Below are 27,968 nucleotides of genomic sequence, written 5' to 3'. Positions count from 1 at the left end.
AAGAAAGTTGTTAGAAAATATTTGGTATGCAAGGGAGCTTTTACTCTGAATGGATTTTGAATTTTATCAAATGCTTTTCCACCTGCTATTAAGATGAGAATGTTAATTTTTTTATGTTGTTGAGAATTACACTGAATTTTTTTACAATGCATTTTTAACTGCTTAATTGAGATGTAATTCATATACCATAAAATTAACTCATTTTACAATTCTGTGTTTTTTGACTTATTCACGGAGTTGTGGAATCATCATCACAATCTAATTTCAGAATATTTATCACTCTAAAAAGGAGCCCAGTACTCATTAGCAGTTACTCCCTCTTCTCTACCCCATTTCCCTATCCTCCTTAACCTCCACTAATGTACTCTCTGTCTCTATAGCTTTGCTTACTCTGGAATCATATAAATAGAATCATACAATATGTGGTTCTTTGTGACTGGCTTCTTTTGCTTAACATAATTTTTTCAAGCCTCATTCATGTTGTAGTATGTATCAATGCTTCATTCCTTTTTTTTTTTTTTTTTTTTTTGGTAGACAGAGTCTCGCTGTGTTAGCAGGCTAGAGTGAAATGGCATAATCTTGGCTCACTGCAACATCCGTCTCCAAGGTTCAAGCAATTCTTCTGTCTCAGCCTCTGGAGTAGCTGGGATCACAGGCGTGTGCCACCACGCCCGGCTAATTGTTTGCATTTTTAGTAGAGATGGAGTTTCACCATGTTGGCCAGGCTGGTCTTGAACTCCTGACCTCAAGTGATCTACCTGCATCGACCTCCCAAAGTGCTGAGATTACAAGTGTGAGCCATCTTACTTGCCCCCCTGCCCTTTTTTTTTTTTTTTTGAGATGGAGTCTTGCTCTGTCACCCAGGCTGGAGAGCAGTGGCACAATCTTGGCTCTCTCAGCTCACTGCAACCTCCGTCTCCCCAGTTCAAGCGATTCTCCTGCCTCAGCCTCCTGAGTAGCTGTGACTACAGGCATGCACCACCACTCCCAGCTAATTTTTGTATTTTTAGTAGAGACGGGGATTCACCATGTTGGCCAGGCTGGTCTTGAACTCCTGACATCAAATGATTGGCCCACCTCAGCCTCCCATAATGTTGGGATAACAGGTGTGAACCACCGTGCCCAGCCCATTTCTTTTTTTCTGAGACAGGTTCTCACTCTGTTTTCCAGGCTGGAGTTCAGTGGCATGAGTATGGCTCACTGCAGCCTCGACCTCCCAGGCTCAAGTGATCCTCTCACCTCAGCCTCCTGAGTAGCTGGGAATATAAGCATGTGCCATCATACCCAGCTAGATTTTGGATTTCTTGTAGATACGGGGTTTTGCCGTGTAGCCCAGGATGGTCTTGAACTCCTGGGCTCAAGCAATCGATGTACCTGGGCCTCCCAGTGTGCTGGGATTACAGATGTGAGCGACTATGTCTGGACCATTCCCTTTTATTGTCAAATAATATTGTATGGATATAGCACATTTTATATCATCAGTTGATAGACATTTGGGTTTTTACTTTTTAAAATTGCTATGAAAATTTGCAGTAAGTTTTTATGTGGTTGTATGTTTTTATTTTTCTGGCGTATATATAGGAGTATAATTTCTAGGTCATATGGTAACTATGTTTAATATTTTGATGAACTGTCAGACTATTTTCTATAGTAGCTGTACCTTTATGCATTTCTATTAGCGGTGTTGGAGAGTTCTAATATTTGTATATCCTCATCAACACTTGTTATTATTTGTCTTTTTTGTATTAGCCATGCCAGTGGGTGTGAAGTAATGTCTTATTGTGGTTTTGATTTCCAGTTCCCTTCTAACTAATGATGCTTAACATCTTTCTATGCTATATGTATGACATTGATCATATGTATACCTTTTTTGGCAAAACATCTATTCAAATCCTTTGCTTATTTTAAAATTGCATTGCCTTTATTATTGAGTTTTATCTGTTTTTTATCTATTCTAGATATTAGTTCATTTTCATATATAGTTTGACCATTGGCAAGTATTTTTTTCTCCCTGTGGGTTATTTTTCTTTTCTTATGATATCATTTGCAGCCCTAATGTTTTTAAGTTTGATGAACTTCATTTTATTTTTTATATTGTTGTTTTTGGTTTTGGTGTCGTATCTAAAGCCATATTATAACCCAAGATTACAAAGATTTACTCTGTATGTTCTCTCCTTGAAGTTTTATAGTTTTAGCTCTTATGTTTTAATCTTTGATTCATTTTGTTAGTTTCCATATACAGCATGAAGTGGGGTATAATTTCATTTTTTTATATGGACATCTAATTGTCTCAGCACTATTTGTTGAAAAAATTATTCTTTTCCTGTTGAATCCTTTTGGCACCCTTGTCAAAAGTGAATTGACTGTAAATGTAAGGATTTATTTCTGGACTTTCAGTTCTGTTCCATTGACCTAGCTGGTCATTATGCTAATAGTACTATACTGTCTTGATTATTGTTACTTTGTAGTAAATCTTACAAGCAGGAAGTACAAGTCCTCTAGCTTTGTTTATTTTCAAGATTGTTTTGGCTATTCTACGTTCCTTGCATTTCCAAATGAATTTTAGGATCAGCTTGTCAGTGATTGAACTTTGAAAGTATAATCCGCTGTGCATTCCTGAAATAAGCCCATTTTAGTCTTGGTGTGTTAGTCTTTTAATTTGCTGCTATATTTGGTTTGCTAATATTTTGTTTATGAATATGAGAGATTGGATTATATGCGTTTCTTGTAATGTGCTTGTGAGATTGTTTATGCTGGCTTTACACAATGAGCTTGAAAATAATACTCCTGTCTTTGCACTAAATAGGTCTGTTTGTTTATTGTGTTCTTCAGATCATCTTTATCCTATTAGAATTTTAATCAGCTTGCATAACCAATTACTGAGAGAGATCTGGTTAAACTTTTCTACTATGGTTATAGATATGATTGTGTCACATTTTCCTTTTATTTGTATTAGTTTTTGCCTTATATATTTAAGATATATTTTGAGGCAAATGTTTCTAATAAATCTTTTATCATTATAAAATGCTGTTCTTTAGTTTAATACTTTTGTTTTGTTTTGCCTGAAACCTATGTTATCTTATAATGTAAAGCAATACCAACTATACTTTGGCATGTAGAACATACCTTTTTAAATTCTTTTACTTTCAATGTTGATTAATTCTTCTATTTAAATTTTCTTTTTAATCTTTCTAATTCTTCTGTTTAAGGGTATGTCTTTTAAAAGCAGCATGTAGATTTATATATATTTTAATCCAATATAGGAATCTTTTTCTTTTCATTGATGCTTTTAGTCCATTTACATTTAATATCTTTTCTTTTTTTTTTTTTTTTTTTGGAGACGGAGTTTCGCTCTTGTTACCCAGGCTGCAGTGCAATGGCGAGATCTCGGCTCACTGCAACCTCCGCCTCCTGGGTTCAAGCAATTCTCCTGCCCCAGCCTCCTGAGTAGCTGGGATTACAGGCACGCGCCACCATGCCCGTCTAATTTTTTGTATTTTTAGTAGAGACGGGGTTTCACCATGTTGACCAGGATGGTCTCGATCTGTTGACCTCGTGATCCACCCGCCTCGGCCTCCCAAAGTGCTGGGATTACAGGCTTGAGCCACCGCGCCCGGCCTACATTTAATATCTTTTCTAATAATTCTTTATTCTGCAGTAAATTTCATCTAATACATTCTTAATTAAAAAAAAAAAACAAAATTGTCTCCCCAAATTCTATGTAATTTTCCAGACTAGCCATTTATTTATTATTTCCAAAATAAGTCTCTAGGTAGTGTGTTTTAACAATATCTGATTCTCGTCAATACAATTCTGCTGTTTACTTAAATGAGTCAGTGAATTCCAGTTAAATTTATCTTGTTCTCAATTGATTACAAAAACACTATCTTGACTTTAAAGATAGAACATAAATCTTTCCTTCATTCTTTTTACAGGTGTTGCTTACCAAGAGAATTGCTTAGAAAATAAGTTATACTAGATTTTGCTTTCACTCAATTTCTGTAGCCAATATTGCCATTTTTATTTTAATAACATGGTGTTAAAAATTATGTATTGCTGGTGTGGATACAGTTGCATGAGGGGTTTCTGCCATCCTCAGTGCTGTGGAGCAGAGCTAGTTAGCTGCTCCCCAGCTCAGCCATGTAGGTTTGGACATATTTGACATTTTTCCCTCCCAAGTTGAATTGACTGAAGCAATGGTGATGGAGAAGCCTAGTCTCCTACTGGTCAGGTGAGAATTTGTGAGTCAGTATTACACACTTCTGAACCAGGCCCCAGACATCCTGCATAGATTTTTATGAAAAGAATTCTTCTTATGTCCAGTGGGGATTGGATTCTAAAGACAGAATGAAATCTACGGGAAAATGATGTCACAAAACTTCACCAACTACCACACCAAGATTTGCCATGTTGATGCTCATGACGCACTAAATGATGGTGTGTATGGGGCTTTTCTCTAACAACAACCAGGCTTTGAGAAGATTCATGCAGACGTTTGTCCTTGCTCCTGAGGGGTTTGTTGCAAATAAGTTCTATGTTCACACTGCTTCAGATACTAAGATGAGGTCTTTGGTGGGTCTGTCACTGAGCCTCAGGATCAGTCTGAAGAAGAATTAGAGAAACCTGAAGAAAGACATTAAACACCTGAGGTGATACCCAATGATTCTGGAACATTCTACTATCAAGCAGTTGTCAGTAATGACATGGAAGAACATTTAGAGGGCCTGTTGCTGAACCAGAGCCTAATCCTGAATCAAAGCCGGAACTAGAACCTGTATCTGAAATCCAAGAGGAAAAGTCTGAGTCAGTATTAGAAGAAACTGCTCCTGAGGATGCTCAGAAGAATTCTTCTCCAGCACCTGCAGACATAGTTCAGACAGTACAGGAAGACTTGAGGACACTTTCTTGGGCATCTGTGATCAGTAAAAACCTTCCACCAAGTGGAGCTGTTCCAGTTACTGGGATACCACCTCACGTTGTTAAAGTACTAGCTTGACAGCCCTATACAGAGTCTAAACCTGAATCTGAGATTCCACCACAGAGACCTCAAAGGGATCAAAGAGTGTAAGAACAACGAATAAATATTTTTCCCCAAAGTGGACCCAGACCAATCCATGAGGCTGGTGACATTTAGTGCAAGAACAACGAATAAATATTTCTCCTCAAAGGGGACCAAGACCAATCTGTGAGGCTGGTGAACAAGGTAACATTTACCCCAAAGAATGATGAGACACCTTGACAGTCACCAACTCTTCATTGGCAACTGGACTCATGAAATGGACAAATCAGAACTTAAAGATTTCTTTCAAAATTATGGGAGTGGTGGAGTTGCACATTAACAGTGGTGGGAAATTACCCAGTTTTGGTTTTGTTCTGTTTGATGATTCTGAGCCTGTTCAGAAGGTCCGTAGCAACAAGCCCACCATGTTCAGAGGTGAGATCTGTCTAAATGTGGAAGAGAAGAAGACTCGAGCTGCCAGGGAAGGGGACTGAGGAGGTAGTCACCTTCAGGGACCTGGAGGCCCTCGAGATGAGCTGTGTGGTGGTGGAATGAGAGGCCTTCCTTGTTCAGAACCAGGATTTGGAGTGGGAAGGGGGCTTGCTCCACAGCAGTGAAACTCCACGGATCTTCATGCAGCCATACAAACCCTTGTTCCTACAGAATGGTGAATTTCTTTGACGAGCTTTTGATATCTCGGAGTATGATCCTAGTCTGTTTTAAACTGCTTAAGTTTGTATAGTTTTACTTTTTTTGTGGGTTAATAGTATGTGCTTTCTCTCCCTCTCTTCCCTTTTCTGACCTTTCACTTCCAATTTTGTGGAATATTTTAGGAGTAACAGATTTTTAAAAGAAGAAGAAAAGACTGAATTTCCTTGCTTACTTTGTATACAGACTCAACCTTTTTTTTTAACAGTCATTTCCCCAAAGGAATGTGTCTTGTGTATTACTGATATTTGGTATGTTTAATTCATTTGGAGTATTTCTTACTTATTTTCTACATGTTTCAAAGCCTGTGAGAAATATAGGATTTGATAACATTTTGAAGGCAGGAAAAACCTAAATTGTTTCTTCTTTGAGAGTCATGAGTATCTTCTGGTGTGGAGAAACTGCTATTGGAAAATTTGATAATTTTGATTTTCACTGGTATGTTTAAAACTGAATAAAAGAAATTGAATTTTTCTTTTGATACAGGATCACAAAACAATTCTAAAACCTACTGTTTTTACCACTGAAATTTAAATTGTGATGTAGGTTTTAAATGTCTAGAATGCAACTGATAGGCTTCTCTTGAACTGTTAGTTTTTTTGAAGTAGAATTTTTTCATGTTTGATTTGTACTTGTAAAAAAACAAAAAACAAAAAGATTTCCCAAACCCAGATAACAACCAGAGCAAAACTGTTGTGCCTTCTATTTATCTTTCATTTCAGAGTTGGCAATTGTTTAAAGAAAAATAATTTTTTAAAAAATCTCGATTTGTTTTATTAGGGTCAGAGTGTGTGGGGAATTGCAGAATCCCTCTTTTATCACCTTGTATGTCTTCTGTTAACATATTTGCCTTATTCTAAAATTGAGTCTTAGAGGATCCTTCATATCTTCTGCCTTTGAAGACAGATCCTTCTGTAGTGGATCTTTGACCTAAATCGTTCAGCATTTGTATTGTTTTATTCTGGTATCTAATCAGATTCCTAATCATAGCTCATAAGAAGGAATGTGACTTTAATATTGGATTTTGCTGATGTGCTCCTGTCCGCATTTTATTTTCTTTAAATCATAGCCATATGGTAAATTTTCTATTTTGTTATGGTTCTCTTTTATTGATGGGCATGCAGTGGGTGTTTCTTGAAATGGCCAATTTTTATTAAAATATTTCTGGAAGAAAATTTTTAAAAATTATGTATTACTGGTTTTATTTTGATATGCTCCTCCCAGCCTTACTATAAATTGGTATACATATATTGAATACAACCTTTTAAGCCAAACCTCTGAACTGAATACAGTGTTCGTGGTTAGAGAGGAATACAAATTATTGTAACTGTTAATTTCTTGGCAATTTAGAAAGATGAAATCTGAATCTTTTATTAATGTAATATTGGTTACAACAGACTTTTCATGGCACTTAAACCTGTATGGCTGAACCTACATGAGATATTCTTTATACATCTTTTTTACTTTAAATCCTATAAATTGAAAAGAATATTTTAAAAATTATTTTCAGAATTAACAAAAACATTCATGTTCTATTTATTAGATATTAGATTGTACCACTACATTATATATATATATTTTCTTGAGATGGAGTCTTGCTCTGTTGCCCAGCCTGGAGTGCGGTGGCACAATTTCGGCTTACTGCAACTGCCACCTCCTGGATTCAAGGGATTCTCCTGCCTCAGCCTCCTGAGTAGCTGGGACTACAGCTGCTCACCACCATGCCTGGCTAATTTTTGTATTTTTGGTAGAGATGGGTTTCACCATATTTGCCAGGCTAGTCTTGAACTCTTGGACTTGTGATCTGCATGCCTCAGCCTCCCAAAGTGCTGGGATTACAGGCGTGAGCCGCTGTGCTCGACACCCCCTACATATTTTTAAGTTCTTTATGTATCCAAATATCTGTTTAAATCATCAATGAGCCACACCATCATCTTGTTCAACTGAAGTTTTTTCTGTACATTCTCATAATGTTTTAGATTTCTTTTATCTTCATATGTAAATAATTTCTTCTCTTATTTGTGACTATTAAAACAAATTTTTGATTAACATAGCTTTAGTTTCATTGTTTATTTTTACAAATATCATGCCTGAGTCAGTCCTCATAAAAATAAATCATGTAAGTGGAAAAGTGACCCCAATTTACCAGATTCTTTTTGGAGTGTCTGTCAAAATTTTTTACTTAGTAAAATAAAAAGAAGTGGTTTTGTTTTGTTTCTCTCTCTCTCTCTCTTTTTCTCTTTTTCTTTCTTTCAAGATAGAGCCTTGCTCTGTCTTCCAGGCTGGAGTGCGGTGACACCATCGTAGCTCAAATTCCTGGGCTCAAGCAACCCTCTCAAGCCTCCCAAGTAATTGGGACTATAGGCATGCACTGCCACAACCCAACTGATTTTATAATCTTTTGTAAGCAACAGGATCTGGCTATGTTGCCCTGGCTGATCTTCAGCTCCTGGCCTCAAGCTATCCTCCTGCCTCCACCTCCCAAAGTGTTGTGATTACAGGCATGAGCCGCTGAATCTAGCAAAGAAAAAAAAAGGAGTCTTGAACAAAGATGATATACAGCAAAATTGTTTGTTTTTAAAATATTTTACTTAACTTCTTGCCAGCGTTCCACCCTAAAACATTGCATCCTTTATCCCATTGACCCTGAAAAGTGCTTCTGAAACTCTTGTTAACTTCTGGAAAGTGGACATGGTTTTCTGCTGCTCTTAGCCTTGCCAGAATGAATTTTACTTAACCTCTGCTCTTTTGAGTTTTGACTTTCTAAAGTCCACAGTGGGTGTATCTGATTAGGAAATTCAGTAGCTGTAAGGCAGTCTGGGAAAGTGTCTAATATTTCTCTTATGTTTCCAACCTTTATCCCTCCCTAGAGGAGCTTCAGACTCATATTTTTGAACATACCTGACATCTCCACTTCATATCTTATTAGCCATCTCAAACTTTACATATTCCTAGAAGATCTATTGATTTTTTTCTCCCCAGTTTATTTCTTCTGTAGTTCTCACTGTCTCAACCAATTGCATTACTAACTACATCACTCTAGGTCCACATTTTGATTCTACGTTTCTCTTGTTCTCTATATGTACTTCATCAGCAAGTCCTATTGGCTTTACCTCTGATACACTTCCTGAATGTTTTCAGTTTCACTACTAAAGATTTTTTGCCTTGTCTGTTGCAGCTTGAAAACAGTTTTCCTGTTTCGATGCTTTCCCTTTTTGCTCCATTCTCTATTCCTTGCTATGTTTTGTTATGAGGCTGGTGGTGTTGAGAGGGTCCTAGGGAGGACCATCCATGAGCGTTTATGAAGACCTTATTCAGGCAGAACTGACTCATAAATCATTTCTAAATTCAATTGCCTACTGAAGCAGTGGAGGCTTTGTTGACTGACTAAATCCTAGAAGAACATTTGTCTCCTACCTCCTTATTGATATCTTTGTCTCCTTCTGGTGATTTTTGAACTGTAAGGCAGAGTGTGTCATTCCCCTGTTTAAACCTTCCATTGAGTACTGTCCAATAGAACTTTGAGTGAAGAGAAAAATGTTCTGTATCTTTAGTATTAAATATTGTAGCTACCAGCTATATGTGATTGTTGAGCCCTTGAAACATGGCTGGTGAAACTGGAGAACTGAATTTTTAATTTTGATTAAATTTAAATAGCCACATTTGCCTAATGGTGTATGGGACAGCACAACTCCATTAGCATTCCTTCCTTCTTAAAATGGAATCCAAAGTTATTATCAAGGCTGTATATGATTTGGCTCATGTTTATCTTGGTAGCTTCATCTTTTACCGTTCCTTCCTTTGGATTGGCCACATTGGCCTTTTTTTTTTTTTTTTTTTTTTTTTCAGTCTTTTTCTATTGCCTAAGCTGGAATGTACAGTGGTGCAATCTTCTGTTTACCAAGTTCAAGTGATTCTCATGCCTCAGCTTCCTGAGTAGCTGGGATTACAGACATGCGCCACCATACCCAGCTAATTTTCGTATTTTTAGTAGAGACAGTATTTTGCTATGTTGTCCAGGCTGGTCTTGAACTCCTGACCTCATGTGATCCACCAAGCTCGGCCTCCCAAAGTGCCTCCCATTATAGGCATGAGCCACGGTGCCTGGTCCATGTTAGCCTTCTTTCTGTTTTCTGAAAACACTAAGCCCTTTTCAACTCAGGTCCTTTGCATTGATGCTCTCTGCCTGGACTGCTCTTCTCTTAATTTTGATTCTGGGTGGCTTTTATGTCTTTCAGACCATCGGCCAAATAGCACTTCCTAAGACAGGCCACTGTTGGTCAACCTACCTAAAGTGGCCAGTACGCTCTTAAATTCCTTATAATATTTGTGCTAATTTATGCTAATCATCCTTCCAATTCAAGCAGATGTAGCAAAAAAAAAAAAAAAGAAAAATTATCATATTTATTTATTTGGTAATTTTTAGTCTTTCCCTGAAGAACAGAAGCCCTGTGAATGTGTGGGTCTTGCTTCTCTAGATTGCGGCATGTAGTACCTATTTGTTATTAATAAATAAATACTTGCTTTTATTCTTGACCTTCTTAGTAGACACAGAAGTTGGTTACTTTTGTGGATGGAAGTAATTGAGGAAAAAAGCAAACTTGTTTTAAAAGATGAAATGAGATAATATATAAAGAGAAGACAAGGTGCCATCTAAATACAAAATATTATTATTTGAGAGGCATTATAGTATAGTGATATAATATGACATTTTCTTCCAGAGTTACGAGAATTTACAGATACATGAATTTTTTATGTGGTAGAAAATTAAAATAACATCTGTGGAAAACCAGGGGGTGAGGAAGGTGTTAGGCAGAGTGTCATACTGTGGATTCAGCTCATTAAAAAGAATTAATTTTAATATTTAAAAAGCAATTTAATTTAACAATGTTGCATTAATTTAATTACTGTGTGTTTGAATTTGGAGTTAATGTCTTTGTATTTTATAATTTTTTAAAATGCTACTGTACCTCACTTTTAGAAAATCTGGTGTGATAAGAAAATGTGCATCCATGAAAGGATATATTATTAAAGAACTCATCTTTCTGTAGCAGACTCATCCCTTATTTTAAAAAATTATTCAATTTGTGAAAAATTCAGTTTATTTATAATTTTTAATACATTTGTTGTGTTTATCTGGTATATGGCTGTATTATGGCTCAAAATGAAATAGAGCATACTGAGTTCCTAGAGAGTGCATTAAGTAATTGCTTTTGGACTCTGTGCCTTGAATTTTCTTAGTAGTTTACAGTGAGAATATGATTTAGTTTATATAAATGGTATATCAAGACTATTTATAAGTGCTTTAATATTATTTGTATGTGATTCTGTAACATATTAATATCTATTTCTTTCACCCCTCCCTTTTTTTGTGGTTTTAGGATCATCATGCCTAGGGTTCATAACGTAAAAAAGTCTCTTACACCTCAGATCTCTTGTTTGACAAGTGAATCTGATAAACTGCTGGATTTTTTGCCTGACAGACTAAGAGCAAAGCTGCTTCCATTCCAGAAAGATGGCATAATTTTTGCCCTCCAAAGAAACGGCAGGTAAAGTTCTTCTTTTAAGACACGCTAAAAATGTTAAATTCCTGACAATTGTATTAAAAACAAAGTTCTATTTGAACCATTCTTTTCACATAGCCTTTCTTTAGTAGAATTGTGACTAAGTTAACTTTATTCATTTACTATGGTTGACTGAAACTTCATGTTGAAAAATTTTGAACCAATTCTGATTTCTTAAGAGAAAGTATGTTCAGTTATGTTAATTATTTCAATTACCAGATATTCTCAGCATCTCAGTTTTTAGTATGTATTGCTTTCACATGAAAGTAATTCAGCTAATTTTCATCGTGTTTTGGTTTTTTGTCTGTTACTGGAAGGAGTTTTTTTTTTTTTTTTTTTTTTTAACAGACTTTGCCCTTTCACCCAGGCTGGAGTACAGTGGCACGATCTTGGCTCACTGTAACCTCTGTTTCTTGGGTTTCAGCGATTCTGCCACCTCAGCCTCCTGAATAGCTGGTACTATAGAGTCTACACCACCACGCCGGGTTAATTTTTGTTTTTGTTTTGTTTTTTTAAAGATGGGGTTTCACCACGTTCCCCAGACAGGTCTTGAACTCCTGGGCTCAAGTGATCCTTCTGCCTTGCCTCTCAAAGGCCTTGCCTCATTGCATTTTTATTCATTTTATTTTCCACTTTAGATTAGCAACTTCTAGGTGTGTCTTACAAGTACCTTATACTACTGTCTGTATTTCTTTACTTTTTTCAAACTTTGTAATAGTTATATGATCTCTTTCATCCAATTGGGTCATTATGTGGTTTTCCATGTTTTTAAGGATAGTATTGTCTTGGTTCCATGGTCACATATATCATATACTTTCTCTTCAACATTTTATTATGAACAATTTGAAAAAACATACAACAAAGTTGAAAGAATGTTAGAGTAAGTGCTTGGTACAGCCCACACCCACAGTTTATTATTAACATTTTGCCATGTTTGATCATTCACATATTTATCTATTAATCCAGCCCTCTATCCGTCTAGTCCATCAGTCCATTTTATTATTTTCACTTATTTCAAAGTAAATTACAGTTGTTATTATATTTTTCCCATATATACTTAAGTATATGTATGATTAGCCTGCATTCATACTTGTTTGTAGACTTTTTTCTGTTGAGATTTAATGAAATGTACAAACCTTGATAAATGCATATACTCGTATAACCCAAACCCACCATCCTAGAAAGTTACCTCATTCCCTTTCTCAGTCAATCCTCACTCTCACAGTCCTTGATCTGATGCTTTTTAAGTTATTGGTTTATTTTGCCTGTTGTTAGTGCTTTATATAAATGGAATCCAGTAATATGTGCTGTTTGTGAGATTTTTTTTAATTGTTATAATCTTATTGAGATTCCTATGTTTTTACATGTATTAGTAGTTTGTTTCTATTGTATACATTTGTATTTATAGCTATTAGTTGACACATAAGGTTATGTATCTGGTGTTTTTTACCTTACACCTACATCTTCCCAGTTTTTCCAGCCTAGACATCACTTCTGTAGATTTCCATTGCTTTTATGGAGTTAGAAAAGTTGTTCTTTTCCATATTCACAGCGTCAGCAGTCCTCAAATTCCTGAAAATTCAGTCACAAATGCCATTTTAAACTGCCATTTGACAGCCTTTAGGTCCTTTAGGTATTTCATACTTGTGTGGTTGGGCTTGTCACTGTGGCAGAATAGAAAGAATATACGCTTTAGGGTCAGGCTTTGTTTAAAGCTGAGCCACTTACTATCTCTGTGATGCTGTGCATGCTTCTTTAACAATTCATATTTCAGGTTCATTAAGTATAAAATGGATTTTATAATCCTAATTACTACGGTTACAAAAGAAGACCGAGTTCCTCATAATGGTGAAATAAAATGCCGTTTCCCCTTTTCATAGCTACACTTGGTAATTTCCAAACACTTGTCCTTGGACTGTTAACCAACCCAACAAAATATGAATGCATGTAGCAAAATGAGAAAATAAAAAGTATGCTGTTCACAAAGCAAAATTCATTCATTTTAGAGCAGCTTCATTTATTTTGAAATTAAGTGTTTTTTTGGAGGCTTAGAATTGTCATTTTCTGAAAACATGATGTTAGTAGCAGAAATTTTTTATTACATTATTTTGACAAATGAAAAGTTGGCAATGTTGTATTGATTTTCCATCAAAATTTTTTTTTTTTTTTACTGTATCATGAAATAAGAATTTCAGGATTTAAAAATAATTTCAGGATGTATTTTATTTAGAGTTCATTCTTCAGTAATATTTTCATTGGCAGTATAGTTTTGCTTTAATAGTTATTTTTTTCTTAGCACTTTGAAGGTTGTATCTTCCTGTCTTCTTTCCGTAATTGTCATTGATAATACCCTTAAGTCTGAAAATATCACCTTATAGATGACTTATTTATTACAAAGGGAAAAATTACAAAATGGCCAAGGTTGGTATTGCTAATAGTGGGACAGCCACATGCATAACATGGTGTACAGGAGAGACATAACATTACCTCATATGGTGTTTTTACTGTAAACATTTGATCCAGGAATCATGAGGAAACAGTCCAGCCAATCCAGAATGTGGAACTTTTTTTATGACAACTGATCTGGACTCTTCAAAGCATTCAGTATCATCAAAAATCAAAGGAAGTAGTGTATCAAGGAAAGTCTCTAAATTGAGAGAGACCTAAGAACTATACCATCTGAAAGTAATGCACAAGCCTTGATTAGATCCTGGATCAGTAAAAAGAAAAGCTTTAGGGAACAATTTTAATATCACTGGGAAAATTTCATCTAAACTCTTTTTAGATGATGTTATTGGGTTAATGTTGTCTTAGATGAGGTAATGGTGTTGTAGTTGAATAGAATTTTCAGATGAAGAATAGTGCTATTGATAGTACTATACTTTCTACATTTTCCCAAAAGGGAAGGACTTATGTTCAGAAAAATTTTAAATGGATAAGCCAAAATGTTAACAGTGTAAATTTAGTAGTATATTCTGGTGGGTGTCTTCATTGGTGAGTGGTATAATCTGCAGTGTATACTCATTGAATTATTCTTCTTGGCTTTTCTTTGAGTTTGAAATTTTTCAAAATAAAACAATAAAATCAGTCTAATTTTTGTTCCTTTGTGCATCATCTAACTTTAAGATTTTCTTTTTTTCTTTGGGATTCTGCAGTACTTTATTTGGTATGATTTTATTTATCCTGTTTAGGATTATTGTGCATTTTAAATCTGGGATTTGTATCTGTTGATTCTAGGAAATTCTCATCTGTTACCTCTTCAGATATTGCTTCTCCCCTATTTTGGCTTCTGTAATTCCAGTTAGATTTATAATTGACCTTTTTACTTTATCCTATGCTTCTATTAACGTCTCTTATTTTTTCTCTGCCTCTGCTATATTATGACTGTTTTCAAGTTCTCTCGTACAATTTATAACCAGCTGGTCTAATCTGAATCTATTCTGTTTTTTAAAGTACTTTTTTTTAATTGATATATAACTTACATGGACAAAGGTATACAGATTATGAATGTATAGCTTGAGGAATTTTTATGGTATAGCATCACCAAGATCAAGAAATAGAACATGGCCAGCATCACAGAAACCTCCCTCTTGTCCCTTCCCAATCACTACTACCTCCTTTCTCTTGACAAGTTACCACTATCCTGACGTCTAACATCACAAATTGCTTTCGCCTGTTCAACTGTTATTGTATTTATCTATTGTATTCTTTGGTGTCTTCTTCTCAACATTATTTTGAGATCAATCTACGTTTTTGTATGCAGTTGTAGTTCGTTCATTCTGATTGTCATGTAAAATATATATACCATAAAAATGAATATACCATAATTCATTCTACTGTGGAGCATTTGGGTTATTTCTAGTTTTGGGCTCATAAAATAGTAATGATATGAATGTTCTTATACACGTCTTTTGGTGAACGTACATACACATTTCTGATGTGTCTCTACCAAGAAGAATTGTTGGGTCATGGAATGTGCGTGTATTCCACTTCAGTAGATAATGCCTATATTAGTTTGCTAGGACTGTCATAGAAGTATACCATAACTGGCTGGCTTAAACAACATAAATTTATTGTCTTACAGTTTTGGAGGCTGGCAGTCCAAAATTAAGGTGTTGGCAGGGTTGGTTCCTCTTGAGAGCTGTGAAGGAATTATCTTTTCCAGGACTTTCCTTGACTTGTAGACTGCTGTTTTCTTCTATTTCTATTCAAATTGTCTTCCCTCTGTTTATGTCTCTGGGTCCAAATTTGCCCTTTCTATATGGACACTAGTCATATTGGTTACATTGGTGATACCCTAATGACTTTATCTTAATTAATTATGTCTGCAATGACCATATTTCCAAATAAGGTCACATCCTGAGGTGCTGGGGGTTTTAACTTCAACATATGAATTTGGGGAATACATAATTCAACCCATACCACTACTAAACATTTTCCAATGTGATTTCACCAATTTTTACTTGTATCAACAGTGTGTAAGAGTTCTACTTGTATCTTATCCTCACCAACATTTCATTTTGCCTATCTTTATTTTCATTTTAGGCATGCTGGTAGGTATATGGTGATATACATTGAGGTTTTTATTTACATTTCTCCGATAACAAGTAAAATTTAATACCTTTTTATATGCTTCTTAGCCATTTGGACATCTTTTTTATGTGCCTGTTCATGTCTTATCTGTTTTTCTACTGGATTTTCTATTTGCTTTTATTGTATTGTTTTGTAGAGGCCCTTTTGTCAGATTTATATTCTGAATATGAGTCTTTTATCAGGTATATTTGTTGTAAGTAAATTTTCTCAGGTTGTGTGTTGCCTTTTTCTTGTCCTAATGACATCTTCTGATAAGCAGAGATTTTCAATTTAATTTCATCTTACATAATCTTTATCAGTATTCATTCTATAGCTGGTACTTTCATCCAATTTTTAAAAAATTTTTGTCTTCAAAAAAAAAAAAATGCTGGGTGCTGTGGCTCACACCTGTAATCCCAGCACTTTGGGAGGCCGAGGTGGGCGGATCACCTGAGGCTGGGAGTTCGAGACCAGTCTGGCCAACATGGAGAAACCCCATCTCAAAAAAAATAAAAATCTTTGTCTACTACCAAGTCATGAAGAGATTTCCTATGTTTTCTTTTACAAGCTTGTTTTAATGTTTACATTACCTCAGGTACTGTCTACTTGGAATTGTTTTGTGTATATGGTATGAAGTAGACATCAAGATTGATTACTTATTTATTTATTATTTTTTTGAAATGGAGTCTCACTCTGTCACCCAGTCTGAAGTACAGTGGTGTGATCTTGGCTCAGTGCAACCTCCGCCTCCTGGGTTCAAGTGATACTCCTGCCTCAGCCTCCCGAGTAGCTGGGACTACAGGTGCCTGCCACCATGCCCAGCTAATTTTTTTGTTTTTAGTAGAGATGGGGTTTTACCATATTGACCTGACTGGTCTCGAACTCCTGACCTCAGGGGTTCGGCCTGTCTTCGCCTCCCAAAGTTCTGGGATTACAAGCGTGAGCCACCAAGGTTGGCTTCACTTATTTATTTTTTAATTTGTTTTTACATATAAACGTCTACTTGCTCCAGCATAATGTATTGAAAAGACTTTTTCCTACTGCATTGTTATGTTACTTTTGTCATAAATCAAGTAATTTTATGTGTATACCTTTCTAGATAAGGGCTATCTAATGGAACTTTCTGCTGTGGAAATATTCTTTACAGATATGAGTCAGTTCAGTAGCTATTGGCCCCAGATGGCTATTGAGTGCTTGAAGTGTGGCTAGTGCAACTAATTAATAATTGAATTTTTCTTTTTTGAGATGGAGTCTCACTTTGTCGCTAGACTGGAGTGCAATAGCAGGCTCTCAGCTCGCTGCAACCTACGCCTCCAGGGTTCAAGCAATTTTCCTGCCTCAGCCTCCCAAGTAGCTGGGACTGCAGGTATGCACCACCATGCCCAGCTAATTTTTGTAGTTTTAGTAGAGATGGGGTTTCACCATGTTGGCCAGGATGGTCTCGATCTCCTGACCTTGATCTGCCTGCCTCGGCCTCCCAAAGTGCTGAGATTACAGGCTTGAGCCACTGTGCCTGGCCGGAATTTTTAATTTCATTAACTTTAATTAATTTAAATTTAAACAGTCACATGTGTTTAGTGCCTGCCATATCGAATAGTATAGCTTTAGATTCTTTGTTTTGTTTCTCTGTTTGTAATCTTTGTGTCAGTATCATACTTCTTACTGTAGCTTTAAAATAAATATTCTGGTACCAGGTATTATAAATCTTTCAGCCTCACTCTTTTTTTTTCAAAATTGTCTCAGCTATTATTGACTCTTTGTATTACATATAAATTGTAGAAGTCATTTATTAATTTTCACAAAAATTACTGGGATTGTGAATGGAGTTTTATTGCATCTATAGATCAGTTTGGGGAGAATTGATATATTTATAATATAGAGTATTTCATTCCATAAACATGAATTATTTGTACGTTTACTTAATTGCTTTTTTGGTGTCCTGTATATCTCTTATCTTTTTTTGTGTGCTACAGTTTTGATATTTTATATTTAGCCATATTCAAGCTTACTGATTTTATCTTTTGCTGTTAATTAATTTATTAAATTATCTTAAGAACAAGACCATCACTCAATGTACTTGAAACCAAAAACCACTCAATGTCTTTCTTGCTAAGCAATGGAGAACTGTGCTTCTTACCCATGACTTTCTAAACAAAGCAAAGAGTTGGTATTGTGGGCTTTGGAAGGCTGGAGACTTTCAAAAACAGGAGTGTTTAAGAACTGACTGAAATTTCTGTGTATAGCTTAGGGATTAGCTGACTACCAGAGAACAGTTAATCCTTTCCTTTCTTGAAATTGGAGAATAGGGACATTTAATTTTCTGTTCTTAATTTCAGTAAGTATATTTTGAAGTCCTAGAATATCCAGTTCAGCTCTGCCTGCTTATGTTGGTCGTTTCTTGCTTTTTGCAATATTTTGATTCTGTGTCTTATTTCTGTAAAATATTTAGAACATATTTATATAAGTCATACTTATTTATATATTTGAAGTCCTTTAGAGGTTAATTTTGCCTTTTATTATATGTGATGGTTTATTTCCCCATGTATTTAAAAAGGTCTTAAATTTTTTTTTAATAATTAAACACTGTTAATCTGTGAAAAAATATATATATATTTTTTTTAAGATGGAGTTTTGCTTTTTTTTTTTTTTTTTTTGATACAAAGTCTCACTCTGTTGCCTAGGCTGGAGAATAGTGACACAATCATGGCTCACTGCAATCCCCGCCTCCCAGGTTCAGGCAATTCTCCTGCCTCAGCCTACTGAGTAGTAGCTGGGGTTACAGGTGTGTGCCACCAAGCCCAGCTAACTTTTGTATTTTTAGTAGAGACAAGGTTTCACCATATTGATGAGGCTGGTCTCGAACTCCTGGCCTCATGATCCACCCTCCTCGGCCTCCCAAAGTGCTGGGATTACAGGCATGAGCCACCGCGCCTGGCCTGCTCTTCTTGGCCCAGGCTGGAGTGCAATGGTGCGAACTTGGCTCACTGCAACCTCTCCCTCCTGGTTCAAGCAATTCTCCTCCCTGAGCTCTCTGAGTAGCTGGGATTACAGGCTCACGCCACCTCGCCGACTAATTTTTTGTATTTTTGGTAGAGATGGGGTTTCGCCATGCTGGCAAGGCTGGTCTCAAACTCCTGATATCAGGTGATCCACCTGCCTCGGCCTCCCAAAGTTGTGGGATTACAGGCATGAGCCACCATACCTGGCCATTCTGTGGAAATTTTGAGAGATGTAAATGATGAGTAAATTATTCTATGGAGGATTTGCAGAATTTGATTCTTGGCTTGCGATTTCCCAGGTCACACAGATAATGTAAATTCAAACCTCAAATTCATTTTTAGGCAGGTGCATTATTATGAATTTTGATCATTAATTTTCATCTCCTGTCAAGGTTTAAGTTTCCTGATTAGCTTGAATAATTAAATATAATTAATTTAATAAAATATATGGATTTCAGATGCACAGTTTTGTGGATTCTGATACCCTGAGTACTCCTGTTTTTCCATAAACCTCAGTCAAGATATAAAACATTACCACCACGTAGAGAAGGCCTTTTTCTTTTTTTTTTTTGAGATGGAGTTTCGCTCTTGTTACCCATGCTGGAGTGCAATGGCCCGATCTCGGCTCACCGCAACCTCCGCCTCCTGGGTTCAGACAATTCTCCTGCCTCAGCCTCCTGAGTAGCTGGGATTACAGGCACGCACCACCATGCCCAGCTAATGTTTTGTATTTTTAGTAGAGACGGGGTTTCACCATGTTGACTAGGATGGTCTCGATTTCTTGACCTCGTGATCCACCCGCCTCGGCCTCCCAAAGTGCTGGGATTACAGGCTTGAGCCACTGCGCCCGGCCGAGAAGGCCTTTTTCTATACAACCCCATCCTCCTAATTTAAAATCACTGATCTGACTTCTGTCAGAAGTGTATTTTTTATATTTACTTGGTGCTCAATTTTTTAAACTTTTTATTTTGAAGTAATTTCAAATGTGCAGAAAAGACACAAAAATACAGAATAACTTTTATGTATGTTTTACCTAGAGTCACAAATTTTTAACATTTCGTCGCATTTGCTTTGTTATTCTCTCTACACAAACACACACGTATATACCTATACTCACATTCATGTTTTTATAAACCGTTTGAGAGTAGATAGCATACATCATTCTCCTTTAATCTGCAATACTGGCTGCTCTGCCTTTGAAGTAGCCATTCTTTTATTTTTTTACTTTCCTGATAAACTTGCTTTAAAAAATAATCTGTAATACTATAGTATGTATTTTTTAAAAATAAAGACATTCTCTTACATAAATATAGCACAGTTACCGGATTTAAGAATTCAACTTTTTATTTTGTTTTTTTCTTTTAGCTTTTTTTTGTTTGTTTTTAGAAACACATCTCACTCTGTCATCTAGGCTGGAGTACAATGGCACAATCATAGCTCACTGTAACCTCGTACTCCCAGCCCTAAGTGATCCTCTTACCTCAGCCTCCCAAGTTGCTAGGATTGCAGTGCACACCACTGTGCCCAGTGTATCTTGTTTTTAGTTTTTGTAGAAACAGAGTTTCACTATCGTGTACAGGCTAGTATTGAACTCCTGGCCCCATGCGATCTTCCTGCTTTGGCATCCCAAAGTGCTGGCATTAGGCATGAGCCATTGCACCTGGCTGGAATTTAACTTTTATACAGTACTTTAATATACCTATATTTTGTTGATTGTCTCAATAGTGTCCTTTATAGCATTTCTTTTCTTTAGTATGAAGATCTAGTCTAGGATAACTTATTGCATTTAATGATACCTTTCTGTTTCCTTTAATGTGAGGTAGTTCCTTACCCTTTCATGACACTGGCCTCAACATATTTTTGTAATGTTTCATCACAATGAGATTTATATTATGCAATCATTCCTGCGTTGGTACATAGTAAGATTGAGGTCATATTCTTCTTAGGGTATTATTTTGAGCCTCTTAGCTCCTCACTGGTCATGTTAATTCTAGTTCCTGGCCAGAGTTTGGTCTGGTTTCACTGTGTAGTTATTTTTTCTTCTCAGAGTTGTTGAGTATATAACAATTAACATGAGACATTGTGACCGTGCAAGTATGCTGCCTCTTCTCTGATTTTTCCTCTCTTGGGTTTTGCATACATAGGTGATTCCTGTTGAAGTCAAATTTTTTCATGATGGCTGTAAAATGATTTATTAATTGGCATTTTATTGTAAAGGAGAGCCCCCCTCTTCTGCCCCATCAGTCTCTCTTTCTTTCTGTTTCTGTTCATCCATCCATCCATCCATCTATCCATCTATCCACCTTCCCATCCATCCATCCTTCAGATGGACTCGTGCATTTTTTACTGTATTATATCTTGGTTTTATCTGTTTTGGAACTTTTTACAAATAGAATCATGTAGTTTATGTGGCTCTTCTCTCACTCAACATAATGTTTCAGCAATTTCATCGTTGTTGTTTTACCTCTGAATATGTCACAATTATTTTGTTCATTTATTTGGTGATGGACATTTGGGTTGGCTCTGGTTTAGGGCTCTTATGAATAAAGATGTTCTTAACACTCTTAGACGAGTCCATCTGTGGACGTATTTTCAATTCTCTTGCTACCTCTTTGGGTGGGAGTCTGTTTTAGCTTTATTTAAAAACTGCTCAATTTTTTCCTACCCAATCAACAATATATGAGAGTTCTAGATGGTCCACATCTTTGTCAACATTTGATATTTTTTATTTTAGCCATTCAAAATGAATGGCTATTCGACAGGTAGCTTATTATGTTTTACTTTGTACTTCCTAAATGATGTTGAACGTGTTTCCCTGTACTTATTGATCACCCTTATATAATTATATATGTTATATTCAACATATAATAAATTGTGAAATGTTGAAATGTTTTGCCCATGTTTTGATTGGGTTAACTTTTTTTTTTTTTTTTGAGATAGAGTCTTGCTCTGTCTCCATGCTGGAGTGCAATGTTGCAATCTCAGCTCACTGCAACCTCTGTCTCCCGGGTTCAAGTGATTCTTCTACCTTAGCCTCCCAAGTAGCTGAGACCACAGGTGTGTGCCACCACGCCCGGCTAATTTTTGTATTTTTAGTAGAGACGGAATTTCACCATGTTGGCCAGGATGGTCTCGATCTCTTGACCTTGTGATCCGCCCGCCTCAGCCTCCGAAAGTGCTGGGATTACAGGCCTGAGCCACCGCGCCCAGCCGGATTAACTTTTTATTATTGATTGGAAGGAGTTCTTTTTATATTCTAGATATTAGACTTTTGCCAGATACGTATATTGTGAATATTTTTCCTAGTCTGTAGCCTCCTTTTAATTTTCCTTATAGTATAGTATTCTAATGAACAGAAAATTTTAACAATAAAATTAACTTATCAAGTTTTCCTTTTATAGTTAGTCCTTTTTATATTCTAAGAAGTTTTTTCCCACCCCAAGATTAGAAAATCATCTTCTCTATTCTTCGGAAAGTTTTATAGTTTTAATTTTTATATTTTGATACATGATTCATCTCAATTTTAAAATATGGCATGAGATAAGAGTTCTAGTTTCTGTTTTCTTTCATACTAATATCGAGTAATTTCAGCTCCATTTGTAGAAAAGCCTATCATTCCCATAAATTGCCTTGGCACTTTTGTGAAAAATTGATTGGCCACATATGTCTAAATCTATTTCCTGATTGTTTCTTTTTGCCACTGGATCTCTTTTTTTATTGTTACCCTTCTTCCATTTTCATTTAGGCTCCAGCTTTCTTAGGCTCAAGTTTTATTTGGTACTCTTACTTCCACTATCTCTTTCTTTTCCATTCAGGGCCTTATTCTTGTTGCTGTGCATGGCTGTTAAGTCCTAACGTTTTTTGTTGGTGACTTGTGTAGACACCTTCAATGTAGCGTGTGTTTTTATCATCACTTTGCATTTGAGTTTCTCTTTGTAAATTTTAACTGACCATTGTAAATTACCTTTATTTTTTCTTCAGGCTGCTGCTACATTTTAAAAGATAATGTTTTACCTAATTTAGCATTTTTAGGTGTTTGCATATGGAGGGATTTTTAGAATATCTAAACCACCATAGTACTGGGAGCAGAAATCTTACAGTTAAATCTTCATTCATTCTGGATTACACTCTTTATCATTATAAAATACCCATATCATAAAAATCACTTTATTCTTTTCTTTTGTCCTCTTAATGTAATCTGTAATTAATATCCCAACAACTATTTCATTCTGTCCATGCTTTCCTAGCATGCTTTTAGCCATCTTTTTATTTTCAACATTTTTGAAACCTTTATGTGAATTTTTATGTTACACAGTTAGATTTCACTTTGTTATTCAGTTTGTCTTTTAAGTAACAGTGTTAAATGCACTTTCATTCATAGATATTAGAGATATATTTAGTCTTTATTCAATTATCATAGTATTTGTTGTGGTTCCTGTTGCCTAAATATATGTTACTATATGACCATTCTATGATCCACTAAATGTCATTATATAATCCATATTTTCCTGTTTTCATTTAGTATGCACTATTAGTAATTTAAAGGTTTGGATTGGAATCCATTGATTATCTTTATAACTAATGTTTTGTGTAATACTTGGTTCTCAATTTTATTGTGTATTGTTTTCTTATTCCCAGTTACGTGAATGTCATTGGTTTATTGCCTTTTTCTCCCTTTCTGTCCTTTCTGAGTACATGATATTGATTGGTTAAATTATTTTTTTATGTTCGCCTTTATTAAGTAATACTTACACTTTTCATTTATAAAAATACATTATTTTCTTTACCAACGTTAAATGATCTTTGCCTTTTTTTCTTCTGTACCTCCCATTAGGTATGTAATTTCTGTGTTGTGATTATCTATAACCTATGTTCTCATCTGTAAACCAGATTATTTAAATAGTTAAGTATTTTCATTGCTTCCCTTCAGTCCCTTTTGTTTCTGTATTGTGTCCTTTATTTGAAGTTATCAGAATTTTTTTAAAAAGAGCTAATGTGTCTGGTAACAGTGACTCACGCCTATAATCCTAGCACTTTGGAAGGCTTAGGCAGGACAATCATTTGAGCTCTGGAGTTCAAGATTTGCCTGGGCAACATAATGAGACCCTGTCTTGAATGAATGAATGAATACCTAAATAAGTAAATAAAAAGTAATGTGAGGCCAGACGTGGAGGCTAATTCCTGTAATCCCACCACTTTGGGAGGCCAAGGCAGGTGGATCTCCTGAGGTCAGGAGTTTGAGACCAGTCTGGCCAACATGGTAAGACTCCATCTCTACTAAGAATACAAAAAGTTAGTCAGGCATGGTGGTGTGTGTCTGTAGTCCCAGCTACTTGGAAGGCTGAGGCAGGAGAATGGCTTGAGCCTGAGAGGCAGAGGTTGCAGTGAGCCGAGATTACATCACTGCACTCCAGCCTGGGCAACAGAGCTAGTCCATCTTCAAACACACACAAAAAGAAATAATGTGAAGTCTATTCCCTAATTTCTCGTATTGTATTTATATATTTTCTTCTTTGTTCCTTCTTTTTTAATATGTAAGAGATGTATGCAGTTTTGGAGTACATGTAATAATTTGATAGATTCATATAATGTGGAAAGATCAAACTGGGGTAATTGGGATATCTATCACTTTAAATATTTTTTTTTATGTTAGAAACATTCCAATTTTTCTCTTCTAGCTATTTGAAAATGTACGATAGATTAATGCTAACTATACTCACCCTATTGACCTACTGAACATTAGGTCTTATTTCTTCTATCTAACTGTATTTGTACCCATTAATCATCTTCTTCATTCTCCCCTCCCCACTATCCTACTCAACTACTAGTAGCCACTAATGTGTTCTGTACCTTTGTGAGATTCACTTTTTTAGCTCCCACATATGAGTGTGAACATGTTGTCTTTCTGTGCTTGGCTTATTTCACTTAGCATCATGACCTCCCGTTCCAACCATGTTGCTGCAGATGACAGGATTTTATGCTTGTTTATGGCTGAATAATATTCACTGTGTTTATATGTATCACATTTTCTTTTTCCATTTATCTACTCATAGGCATTTAAGTTGATTCCACTTTTTGGCTATTGTAGACATTGCTACAATAAACATAAGAGTGCAGGTATCTCTTGATTTCTTTTCTTTTGGATATATACCTGATAGTGGAATTGCTGGATCATTGGTATTTCTATTTTTAGTTTTTTAGGAACCTCCATATTGGTTTCCATAGCAGCTGTACTAATTTACATTTCTACCAAGAGTATGCAAGGATTCCCCTTTATCTACATCTTCACCAGCTTCCCTTATCCTCAATTTCTTTGATAAAAGCCATTTTAACTGGGGTGAGATAATATCTCATTGTGGTTTTGATTTGCATTTCTCTGATGATTAGTGATGTGGAGCTTTTTTTATATACCTGGGCAACTAGCTCTGTTGCCCAGGCTCAAGGCAGTTTATATATCTTCCTTGAGAATTGTCTGTTTAGATCTTTTACCCAATTTTTAATTGGAGTACTTCTGTTTTTGCTACAGAGTTAAGTTTCTTATATATTCTAGAATATATAAAAATATATATAATATATTTTAACTGTGGCTCCCTTGAGCTCTGCTATTCTTATATATTATTAATTTCTTATCCGATAGACATTTTGCAAATATTTTCTCTCTTGTATTCTAAAAATATCCTTTCACTGACTTTATAGTTACACATCTGTTGGGTATGAAATTCCTCAGGCCCATTTTAATTCCTGGCTCATTTCTTTGGCATTGCTCCACTTTTTGCTATAGTCTAGTCTGAGGGCTCACTGGATTATTTTCTTCTTAGAAGTGATCAGTTTTTTATCTCACGACCCATTTTTTGCAGTCCAGTATTGGAATATGTCTTGTCGTTGACCTTTATGTTTCTCTTTTTCTTGGATGTGCCATATTCTTTTAGTTTCTAATTTACATTTTTCTCCTATTTCTAGAAACTTTTCTTGAATTACATTGATAACAGTTTTTTAGTTCTTTTATTTTGGTTTGCTTCTTTGAAGACGTCAAATATGCTTATATTTGTTGACTTGTCTTGGCCTATTTATATCGTTTTTTTCCCTTTTTTGCATTCTTAATTTATTTTTTTTTCTTCCAAAACCTATTTATTCATTTATTTATTTATGAATGAAATGGAGTCTTGCTCTTGTCTCCCAGGCTGGACTCTGCCTCCCGGGTTCAAGCGATTGTCTTGCCTCAGCCTCGTGGGTAGCTGGGATTACAAGTGCCTACCACACCCACCTAATTTTTGTACTTTTTGTAGAGACGGGTTTTGCCATGTTGGCCAGGCTGATCCTGAACTCCTGACCTCAGGTGATCTACCTGTCTCAGTCTGCCAAAGTGCTGGGATTACAGGTGTGAGCCACTGCACCTGGCCTTTTTAAAAAAATCTTTTTGAAAATTTCCTTTTCAATCCTATCCTGTGTGTACTCTCCTATTTTAGCAGTACCTGTTCTCTCTTCTTCCATTTGGTCTTCATTTCAGTTTTGTTTATTTATTTTTTTAATTTTTCTGACCTGTCCACATTTTATTTCTTCATCTTTTTGACCGTAGCTCCCCTAAGCTCCTGCATCTCCTCTTTAGTTTTTCTGTGTTATAGAGGTGATTGCTGCTTTAAGTTTATATTTGTGGCAACACATTTGACTATACTTTTCATCTGCTTCATAACTGTTTTTCTTGTGTGTTTCCATTTGATTTTCCTTTTTCTTTCCTTCATTTTATTTGTATAATTTCTTTTTAAGAATTACTGCTCATCAGTCAATGAAGGACATCTTTTCCTAGCATACCGTTTGCGAAAGGTAATCGTGTTGGCTAGAGCAATGTTATAGACTAACACCTATTCTCCTTATGACACTATTTTTGTATGTAGTTGATTTCTTTTGATTAGATAGCATACTTTGTTTTTTAATAATTTGCTTTCTTGTGCTTTGTGTATATTATGGTTTTTACAATTTGAAAGTTTGTAGTATTCCTGCATTTAGCACGTCTTTTGGCGCCATTTTTCAAACAGCACGCCTTAAGTTTGTGTTTCTGTGTCTTATTTTGGTAATTCTCAATATTTCAAACTATTTCATTATTACCATATCTGTTATGGTGATCAGGGATTAGTGACCTTTAAGTTTACTATTACAATTGTTTTGAGGTGCCATGAATCATTCCAGTTCATATAAGATGGTGAACCTAATGGATAAATATTTTGTGTGTTCTAGCTGCTCCACTGACTGGCTATTCCTCTGTCTCTTTCCCTCTACTCAGGCCTCTACGTTTTCTAAGACAAAACAATATTGAAATTAGGCCAGTTGGTAACCCTATGGTGGCCTGTAAGTGTTCAAGTACAAGGAAGGATGATACGTCTCTCACTTTAAATCAAAAGCTAGAAATGATTATGCTTAGTGAGGAAGGCATGTGGAAAGTGGATATAGGCCAAAAACTAAGCCTCCTGTGCCAGACAGCCAAGTTGTGGATTGCAAAGGGAAAGTTATTGAGAAAAATTTAATGTGCTGCTCCAGTAAATAAATGAGAGATAAGAAAGCAAAACAGCCTTATTGCAGATGTGGATAAAGTTTCAGTTGTGTGGATAGAATATCAAACCAGTCACAACATTCCCTAATACCTACCAAAACCTAATCCAGAGCAAGGCCCTAAGTGGTTTCAATTTTATGAAGGTTGAGAGGTAAGAAACCTGCAGTGGGTTATGAGGATTAAGGAAAAATGCCATCTTCACAACATAAATGTGCAGGGTGAAGCGGCAGGTGCTGATGTAGAAGCTGCAGGAAATTGCTCAGAAGATCTGGCTAAGATCATTGATGAAGGTAAGACACTAAACAACAGATTTTCAATGTAGATGAAGCAGGCTTCTATTGGATGAAGATACCATCTAAGACTTTCATAGTTAGATCAAAAGGATCACATGTTCATTACCATATTTTAGCAATTTTTTTTTTGAGATGAAGTCTTGTTCTGTTGCCAAGGTTGGAGTGCAGTGGCACAATCTCAGCTCACTTCAATCTCCGCTTCCCGGGTTCAAGCAGTTCTTCTGTGTCAGCCTCCGGAGTAGCTGGGAGGAGTGTGCTGCCATCATGCCTGGCTAATTGTTATATGGT

General features: G+C 35.8%; 1 protein-coding gene and 1 pseudogene across 7 annotated transcripts in view; both read left to right on the top strand.

The window, feature by feature from the left end:
• Positions 1-27,968, top strand: part of ZRANB3 (zinc finger RANBP2-type containing 3) — a 286,620-nt gene that overhangs the window by 8,725 nt on the left and 249,927 nt on the right. For 6 of the 7 annotated variants that reach the window (XM_032250718.1, XM_032250720.1, XM_032250721.1 and 3 more), the window contains exon 2: positions 11,089-11,256. In XM_032250718.1, the coding sequence (XP_032106609.1) occupies positions 11,089-11,256 (168 nt within the window). Of the gene's footprint in view, positions 1-11,088; positions 11,257-27,968 lie in introns of those variants that run through there. The other variant, XM_032250722.1, reaches the window with a different exon arrangement.
• On the top strand, positions 3,634-6,459 carry LOC116531780 (annotated as a pseudogene).

This window comes from Sapajus apella, unplaced genomic scaffold, assembly GCF_009761245.1.
Source record: "Sapajus apella isolate SASKATOON/1434 unplaced genomic scaffold, GSC_monkey_1.0 scaffold72, whole genome shotgun sequence".
Classification (NCBI taxonomy): Eukaryota; Metazoa; Chordata; class Mammalia; order Primates; family Cebidae; genus Sapajus; species Sapajus apella.
This window is presented reverse-complemented; position numbering and strand designations above follow the sequence as displayed.